Genomic DNA, 10,221 nt, shown 5'->3' on the forward strand with positions numbered 1-10,221 from the left:
GCATAAGAAATATTCACAAACCAACCCTAAAATGATACAGAATTAGCTTAGAATTAAAAAAGAATTTACCTGTTCATGATAAGAGGAGCATTTTCTGCACTGATCATTTACTAATAACCAAATCTGAAATAAAAGCGTATTTTGATTCAGTGTTTATTCGCGAGTTTTTCGATCGAGATTGAACTTCACCATTGAATTAATTTAACAAACACCTTTTTATTTCGTTATTGTTTTTAGGCTAGCCTATTATATGGTCTAGTGTTCCGTGTTAATCATTTAACAATAGTTAGCTACAAATAAAAAATGTAAATAGCCTAATAAAAAATCATTAGATATTTAATGCATCTATCAATGCTTAATAATCAATACTTTCTCGAACAAAATATTTAGCAGAGACACGTTTGCATTTGTAGTTTAAAAGCAGCATCTATATTTCTCAAATATTATAGTTTATTATTATCTTAAAACGCAATGTTTAAAATGTCTTTTGCAAGTTAATTATTCTTTATTGGAAACACACCACGCTATTGAATCGATTGAAAAATAATAATTTTAGTTTTAATGATTGCAAAATGTCCCCATTTCGTGTTTCTCTGGAATTATATGATTTAAACACACGTAAAGATAACAGTCCAAACACATGCGATGGTTTCTGAACGGATCTCTTCACAAACCTGTCACAGATTGTAGTTTGGTTTTTAATCTCGTGGCTTCTGCTGCCACCCAGCGGCCGGATCAGGAACAGCAGCGTACTTTTCTCAACAAAACCCATTATTGCCATTTAGAGTCATTCATTTTGTATTAAATCCAAAACATCAACAGTTTCAATGCTGATAGACAACAGTAGCCACGTGCCTTTGAAAAAGGATCGACTTTATTTACAGGAACATTTCAGGAGGGTTTCAGATAAAAACGACTGCTCCAGGGCCTCACTGAGACAAAGCGGTGTCTTCTCTCGCTCGGTCTCTCGTCTGAAGGCGAGCTGAGGGACGGATCCGGCGCTCGGCAGTGTCTGTGTGTGTGTCGGTGGTGATTTTGCCCAGTCATGTTGGCGGAGAGAGAGACGCCCATGGAGAGATTGCAGCAATATGTCGTGTCGTCTTTTCCTCTTCAGTGACTTTCTCCCTTCTTACCCACAACCTGTTTCACACACACGTTAAAAAGTGCATCACGTTTAATTTCCGTCATGTGGAATATCTACAACAAAATATCCAGCAGGAAATCCTGAATGAAACGTCCAGTGTTGGGGAAAGTTACTTTTAAAAGTAATGCATTACAATATTGCATTGCTCCCTAAAAAAGTAACTAATTACGGTACTTAGTTACTTTTTATGGAAAGTAATGCATTACGTTACTTTTTAAATCTGGGCAGGGTTTGCTTGTTTGTTTTAATATAAAAGAGCTCTTCTTTTACAAATGTAAAAGCCCTTTCACACCAAAAGTGAAATGAATACGTTGTAAATTCACGTCTGTACAGTAGAGGGCGCCGCTCAAACAAATCTCATGAAGAATACGACGCAGGAGAAGAAAATTCAACACTATTCAGCAATAACTAAAATGAAACGTGTCGTTTTTCTTATTAGTACGGTTGAATTGGATCAATCAGAAGGTCAGTAGCAAAGACGTTGGTTAATAAAATGGGATTAAATACATAAATGATATTTGTCTTATTTAACATATTTAATTATCGCAGGTTTGTATAATATTCTGAGTTTGCGTTAGACCGTTTTTATTCATTTTGAGGAATACTGAATCTGTTTTTGTGCAGTGAGAGGAGTAAACATCTCTAAAATTGTCCTCATTTGTAAGTCGCTTTGGATAAAAGCTTAGTTAGTCTGCTAAATGACTAAATAAAATAAAAAAATTATACATATTTATTTCTGTCACCATGGCAACACCAGAGCTGTCACTCACGACATGGAAACAAAGTAACTGGAGTCACTCATTTGACAAAGTAACTCAGATATTTCCTTCTAAATTAAAAAGTAACATTACTTTAGTAGTTACTTAAAAAGTAATCTGATTACGTAACTTGTGTTACTAGTAATGCGTTCCCCCCAACACTGGGAATGACTGATCGGTGGTGAGTGGGATCAGATATCGCTGGTTAGCGCTCTTTACTCACCCGCTTGAAGTCGCTCATGTTCGTCGCCTGGACAGGAGTCCCGATAAACGTCAAGTAGTTCACTTTCGTCGTCTCCTCGTCTCCTTGGTTTGACTTGATAAATAACTGAACACGAAAACAGGTGGAAAATGTGAACGCTTTGATTAAAATTCTGAAATCAAGTACTACGACAATCGCTTTAGATCCCCAAGAACCACAAAGATATCATGACATTAAATAAGATGAACATTAAAAATGGACTTTGACAAAGTTCGGGAAGCTTTTGTAAATGATCTGGATCTTGGGGTTGCAAAAATGACGCTTGGATTTGGACTGATATAGGGACTTTCTACATGTAATGCAGGTGCATTTTGATATGCTTTTAGTCATTTATTTTTATTAACTTTATTTGGTCTCCCTTGAAATATTGTTATTATGAATTAAATAAGGTTATTTTATATTTTTATAAAGTTTGTGAGACATCTGTAAAGTATCTGGATCGTGAGGTTGCAGGAATCACATTGTTTGGACTTCACTGATGTAATACAGCTGTATTTGGAGACGCTGAAATGTGATATTGTACCTTTGAGCTGTGTTTATTTAAATTATATAGTACTTTCTAAGCTGTTTTTATTTATTTATATTCTGCTGCCACCCAGCGGCCGGATCAGGAACAGCAGCGTACTTTTCTCAACAAAACCCATTATTGCCATTTAGAGTCATTCATTTTGTATTAAATCCAAAACATCAACAGTTTCAATGCTGATAGACAACAGTAGCCACGTGCCTTTGAAAAAGGATTGACTTTATTTACAGGAACATTTCAGGAGGGTTTCAGATAAAAACGACTGCTCCAGGGCCTCACTGAGACAAAGCGGTGTCTTCTCTCGCTCGGTCTCTCGTCTGAAGGCGAGCTGAGGGACGGATCCGGCGCTCGGCAGTGTCTGTGTGTGTGTCGGTGGTGATTTTGCCCAGTCATGTTGGCGAAGAGAGACGAGAGAGACGCCCATGGAGAGATTGCAGCAATATGTCGTGTCGTCTTTTCCTCTTCAGTGACTTTCTCCCTTCTTACCCACAACCTGTTTCACACACACGTTAAAAAGTGCATCACGTTTAATTTCCGTCATGTGGAATATCTACAACAAAATATCCAGCAGGAAATCCTGAATGAAACGTCCAGTGTTGGGGAAAGTTACTTTTAAAAGTAATGCATTACAATATTGCATTGCTCCCTAAAAAAGTAACTAATTACGGTACTTAGTTACTTTTTATGGAAAGTAATGCATTACAATATTGCATTGCTCCCTAAAAAAGTAACTAATTACGGTACTTAGTTACTTTTTATGGAAAGTAATGCATTACAATATTGCATTGCTCCCTAAAAAAGTAACTAATTACGGTACTTAGTTACTTTTTATGGAAAGTAATGCATTACAATATTGCATTGCTCCCTAAAAAAGTAACTAATTACGGTACTTAGTTACTTTTTATGGAAAGTAATGCATTACGTTACTTTTTAAATCTGGGCAGGGTTTGCTTGTTTGTTTTAATATAAAAGAGCTCTTCTTTTACAAATGTAAAAGCCCTTTCACACCAAAAGTGAAATGAATACGTTGTAAATTCACGTCTGTACAGTAGAGGGCGCCGCTCAAACAAATCTCATGAAGAATACGACGCAGGAGAAGAAAATTCAACACTATTCAGCAATAACTAAAATGAAACGTGTCGTTTTTCTTATTAGTACGGTTGAATTGGATCAATCAGAAGGTCAGTAGCAAAGACGTTGGTTAATAAAATGGGATTAAATACATAAATGATATTTGTCTTATTTAACATATTTAATTATCGCAGGTTTGTATAATATTCTGAGTTTGCGTTAGACCGTTTTTATTCATTTTGAGGAATACTGAATCTGTTTTTGTGCAGTGAGAGGAGTAAACATCTCTAAAATTGTCCTCATTTGTAAGTCGCTTTGGATAAAAGCTTAGTTAGTCTGCTAAATGACTAAATAAAATAAAAAAATTATACATATTTATTTCTGTCACCATGGCAACACCAGAGCTGTCACTCACGACATGGAAACAAAGTAACTGGAGTCACTCATTTGACAAAGTAACTCAGATATTTCCTTCTAAATTAAAAAGTAACACATTACTTTAGTAGTTACTTAAAAAGTAATCTGATTACGTAACTTGTGTTACTAGTAATGCGTTCCCCCCAACACTGGGAATGACTGATCGGTGGTGAGTGGGATCAGATATCGCTGGTTAGCGCTCTTTACTCACCCGTTTGAAGTCGCTCATGTTCGTCGCCTGGACAGGAGTCCCGATAAACGTCAAGTAGTTCACTTTCGTCGTCTCCTCGTCTCCTTGGTTTGACTTGATAAATAACTGAACACGAAAACAGGTGGAAAATGTGAACGCTTTGATTAAAATTCTGAAATCAAGTACTACGACAATCGCTTTAGATCCCCAAGAACCACAAAGATATCATGACATTAAATAAGATGAACATTAAAAATGGACTTTGACAAAGTTCGGGAAGCTTTTGTAAATGATCTGGATCTTGGGGTTGCAAAAATGACGCTTGGATTTGGACTGATATAGGGACTTTCTACATGTAATGCAGGTGCATTTTGATATGCTTTTAGTCATTTATTTTTATTAACTTTATTTGGTCTCCCTTGAAATATTGTTATTATGAATTAAATAAGGTTATTTTATATTTTTATAAAGTTTGTGAGACATCTGTAAAGTATCTGGATCGTGAGGTTGCAGGAATCACATTGTTTGGACTTCACTGATGTAATACAGCTGTATTTGGAGACGCTGAAATGTGATATTGTACCTTTGAGCTGTGTTTATTTAAATTATATAGTACTTTCTAAGCTGTTTTTATTTATTTATATTTAAATATTTTTCTCCCTTGAAATATTTATGCTTTAAATATTAATTTGTTTTTTTTCCCATCAAAACATAAGAGGAGTAAACATCTCTAAAATTGTCCTCATTTGTAAGTCGCTTTGGATAAAAGCTTAGTTAGTCTGCTAAATGACTAAATAAAATAAAAAAATTATACATATTTATTTCTGTCACCATGGCAACACCAGAGCTGTCACTCACGACATGGAAACAAAGTAACTGGAGTCACTCATTTGACAAAGTAACTCAGATATTTCCTTCTAAATTAAAAAGTAACATTACTTTAGTAGTTACTTAAAAAGTAATCTGATTACGTAACTTGTGTTACTAGTAATGCGTTCCCCCCAACACTGGGAATGACTGATCGGTGGTGAGTGGGATCAGATATCGCTGGTTAGCGCTCTTTACTCACCCGTTTGAAGTCGCTCATGTTCGTCGCCTGGACAGGAGTCCCGATAAACGTCAAGTAGTTCACTTTCGTCGTCTCCTCGTCTCCTTGGTTTGACTTGATAAATAACTGAACACGAAAACAGGTGGAAAATGTGAACGCTTTGATTAAAATTCTGAAATCAAGTACTACGACAATCGCTTTAGATCCCCAAGAACCACAAAGATATCATGACATTAAATAAGATGAACATTAAAAATGGACTTTGACAAAGTTCGGGAAGCTTTTGTAAATGATCTGGATCTTGGGGTTGCAAAAATGACGCTTGGATTTGGACTGATATAGGGCCTTTCTACATGTAATGCAGGTGCATTTTGATATGCTTTTAGTCATTTATTTTTATTAACTTTATTTGGTCTCCCTTGAAATATTGTTATTATGAATTAAATAAGGTTATTTTATATTTTTATAAAGTTTGTGAGACATCTGTAAAGTATCTGGATCGTGAGGTTGCAGGAATCACATTGTTTGGACTTCACTGATGTAATACAGCTGTATTTGGAGACGCTGAAATGTGATATTGTACCTTTGAGCTGTGTTTATTTAAATTATATAGTACTTTCTAAGCTGTTTTTATTTATTTATATTTAAATATTTTTCTCCCTTGAAATATTTATGCTTTAAATATTAATTTGTTTTTTTTCCCATCAAAACATAGGTTTGTTTTGCAAAAATTATATGTAATAGGAGTATTTTGAGACGCTGAAATGGGATATTGTACTTCCTGAGATATTTGTTCATTATTAGTTATTTTATTTTTATTTAAATATTTATTTTTCTCACTCAAAATATTGTTATTGGGATAATTTGAGATGAATGTTTAAAGAGATTTTAATGAAGTTTGGGAGAAATATGTGACCCTGGACCACAAAACCAGTCCATTTTTCAAAATTGAGATTTATACATCTGAAAGCTGAATAAATAATATTTATCAGTTTTTGTGCAGTGAGAGGAGTAAACATCTCTAAAATTGTCCTCATTTGTAAGTCGCTTTGGATAAAAGCTTAGTTAGTCTGCTAAATGACTAAATAAAATAAAAAAATTATACATATTTATTTCTGTCACCATGGCAACACCAGAGCTGTCACTCACGACATGGAAACAAAGTAACTGGAGTCACTCATTTGACAAAGTAACTCAGATATTTCCTTCTAAATTAAAAAGTAACACATTACTTTAGTAGTTACTTAAAAAGTAATCTGATTACGTAACTTGTGTTACTAGTAATGCGTTCCCCCCAACACTGGGAATGACTGATCGGTGGTGAGTGGGATCAGATATCGCTGGTTAGCGCTCTTTACTCACCCGCTTGAAGTCGCTCATGTTCGTCGCCTGGACAGGAGTCCCGATAAACGTCAAGTAGTTCACTTTCGTCGTCTCCTCGTCTCCTTGGTTTGACTTGATAAATAACTGAACACGAAAACAGGTGGAAAATGTGAACGCTTTGATTAAAATTCTGAAATCAAGTACTACGACAATCGCTTTAGATCCCCAAGAACCACAAAGATATCATGACATTAAATAAGATGAACATTAAAAATGGACTTTGACAAAGTTCGGGAAGCTTTTGTAAATGATCTGGATCTTGGGGTTGCAAAAATGACGCTTGGATTTGGACTGATATAGGGACTTTCTACATGTAATGCAGGTGCATTTTGATATGCTTTTAGTCATTTATTTTTATTAACTTTATTTGGTCTCCCTTGAAATATTGTTATTATGAATTAAATAAGGTTATTTTATATTTTTATAAAGTTTGTGAGACATCTGTAAAGTATCTGGATCGTGAGGTTGCAGGAATCACATTGTTTGGACTTCACTGATGTAATACAGCTGTATTTGGAGACGCTGAAATGTGATATTGTACCTTTGAGCTGTGTTTATTTAAATTATATAGTACTTTCTAAGCTGTTTTTATTTATTTATATTTAAATATTTTTCTCCCTTGAAATATTTATGCTTTAAATATTAATTTGTTTTTTTTCCCATCAAAACATAGGTTTGTTTTGCAAAAATTATATGTAATAGGAGTATTTTGAGACGCTGAAATGGGATATTGTACTTCCTGAGATATTTGTTCATTATTAGTTATTTTATTTTTATTTAAATATTTATTTTTCTCACTCAAAATATTGTTATTGGGATAATTTGAGATGAATGTTTAAAGAGATTTTAATGAAGTTTGGGAGAAATATGTGACCCTGGACAACAAAACCAGTCCATTTTTCAAAATTGAGATTTATACATCTGAAAGCTGAATAAATAATATTTCCATTGATGTATGGTTTGTTAGGATCGGACAATATTTGGCCGAGATACAACTATTTGAAAATCTGGAATCTGAGGGAGCAAAAAAATCAAAATATTGAGAAAATCATCTTTAAAGTTGTTCAAATTAAGTTCTTAGGAATGCATATTACTAATCAAACATTAAGTGTTGATATAATTACGGTAGGACATTTACAAAATATCTTCATGGAACATGATCTTTACTTAATATCCTAATGATTTTTGGCATAGATATATAGAAATTAACCCTTTAACTGTCACTCACATTTTTGAACATAGACGTGAAAGTGCACGACCCAAACTTAAATTTTTATAATTCTTGAACGAAAACATTTTGTAACGTGATATTGATGTACCATTTTCATGGTAATGCAATGTTTGATTTTAAAATGGGTTTCAAAGGATGAATTTTGAGATTTAAAGTTTTCAATTGATATATAATTTCTGATGATTTCTAAAGTGTGATCAAGAAAAAGGCAACAAAGAAGACTTTTTTTTGACAGAGGTCAGAACTCCTGTTATGATGTAGATTTTTGAGGTGCACTCTTGTCAAAAATTAATCTATTACTTTTCCTACATCATTTTTAACAAAAACATTCGTAAAATATCTATTTAGGAGTCTTACACCTTTCCAATGATATATAGTTTGGATATATATATATATACATTTTTATATTTATTTTACTTTTTTGTATTTATATAGATTTTTTTAATATAATATATAAATATTATATATGTATTATAAATGATCTTACCTAATTCTGCAGCCAGCAGTTTCAAGGAGAAGAGCTTGACAGGTTGATTGAAGGCGATTGTGATCAGAAGCTGCAAACAAATGCAGAAGGACCAGTCCTGAGATCATATTTACACTCGCTCTGTGTACTTGGCAAACTCACACCGACAGTAACTGTGAGCTGATCTTATGTAACATCACTGAGGACACTTCACAGTTTTACTTTCACTTTAACACACATCAGATACGGCTCATGTTGCTGAAGAAAATACACTACAATTACTCAACTTAAAACTGAACCAACACTAAACCTGAACTAAAAAAAAATTAAACCCAAATAGCAATATTTTAAAAAGCACATACAAAATTACTTAAAATTAAAATGTAAACTGAAAATATAAAAATAAAAACTATAACAGCACATTGATAATACAAAAAAAAACACTGAATGGAGCGGTTATTAAATACATTTTCAACCTGACAATTAGTAATTAATTAGAAAATTAATAATAATAATAATAATAAATTAATAGTAGATAAAAAATAGTAATAAAAACTAAACTGTCCTGACATTGGTAATTAATTAATAATAATATTAAAAATAATAATTAATTTAAACTAAACTAAAAATGTAAAAATAAAAGCTCATTCAAAATATTAATGAAAACTACTAGTATATAAAAAATACTAAAACTCCTAAACATTGGATGAAAAACTGAATTATTAAAATATGAATGAAAACTATAATAGTAATAGCACTGCTCCTAAACAAAATAAACAAAACTGTCAACCTGACAATTAGTAATTAATAATAATAATTAAATCATGAAAAAGTAAAATCTAAATAAAACACCTACAAAAAAAAGTCAACACAATTTGTTTACCTGCATGTCATGTGACCATTAACCAACATGTGAATGTGTCCTTAAATTATTGAAATATTAACTTAATATCTCAGAAGGATTTCAAGTAAATATTTTAGCTGACAAAAAAAAAAAAGGTTGTGAATCTCTATGATAGTGTAATAAAACACTGCAGTTCCTCCACAGACTTTTAAAGCTACAGCATCAAAAACCCAAAGGCTTTTCACCTGTTCATCACAGTCTGACTCCAGATAGGACGAGTCCTTGATTAAGCAGCTGTCAAAGCCACAGTCGTCGCTCTCGTTGAGACATTCACAGCCTGCTTTAGTAACGAACGGCATCAGGTCCATCTGAACACACACAGGACACGATTACACACATACACACACTCTCACGCACACAGGACAAGAGTTACACACACACACTCAGGACACGATTACACACACACTCACACTCAGGACACGATTACACACACACACTCAGGACACTATTACACACACACACACACTCACACACTCAGGACACGATTACACACACACACACACACACACACACACACACAAAACACACACACACACACACACACTTTGATCAAAAATTTGATTTCAAAAAAGTATTTTCACCTGTTCATCACAGTCTGACTCCAGATAGGACGAGTCCTTGATTAAGCAGCTGTCAAAGCCACAGTCATCGCTCTCGTTGAGACATTCACAGCCTGCTTTAGTAACGAACGGCATCAGGTCCATCTGAACACACACAGGACACGATTACACACATACACACACTCTCACGCACACAGGACAAGATTACACACACATACACACACACACAGGACACGATTACACACACACACACACACTCTC

At 33.8% G+C, this 10,221-nt stretch overlaps 1 protein-coding gene across 1 annotated transcript in view; it reads right to left on the reverse strand.

Annotated features, from left to right (window-relative positions):
• Positions 1-854: 854 nt before the first annotated feature.
• LOC107566518 (thioredoxin-like protein 1) overlaps positions 855-10,221 on the reverse strand; it is a 21,735-nt gene continuing 12,368 nt past the window's right edge. The window contains exons 4-10 of the mRNA XM_016251972.1: positions 9,982-10,104; positions 8,518-8,587; positions 6,779-6,954; positions 5,438-5,542; positions 4,390-4,494; positions 2,126-2,323; positions 855-1,140 (exon numbers count right to left, since the gene is read on the reverse strand). Coding sequence (XP_016107458.1) covers positions 1,111-1,140; positions 2,126-2,323; positions 4,390-4,494; positions 5,438-5,542; positions 6,779-6,954; positions 8,518-8,587; positions 9,982-10,104 — 807 coding nt within the window. The 3' untranslated portion in view covers positions 855-1,110. The remainder of the gene's footprint in view (positions 1,141-2,125; positions 2,324-4,389; positions 4,495-5,437; positions 5,543-6,778; positions 6,955-8,517; positions 8,588-9,981; positions 10,105-10,221) is intronic.

The sequence above is a fragment of the Sinocyclocheilus grahami genome, unplaced genomic scaffold (genome assembly GCF_001515645.1).
Source record: "Sinocyclocheilus grahami isolate Dianchi unplaced genomic scaffold, SAMN03320097.WGS_v1.1 scaffold1080.1, whole genome shotgun sequence".
Lineage (NCBI taxonomy): Eukaryota > Metazoa > Chordata > Actinopteri > Cypriniformes > Cyprinidae > Sinocyclocheilus > Sinocyclocheilus grahami.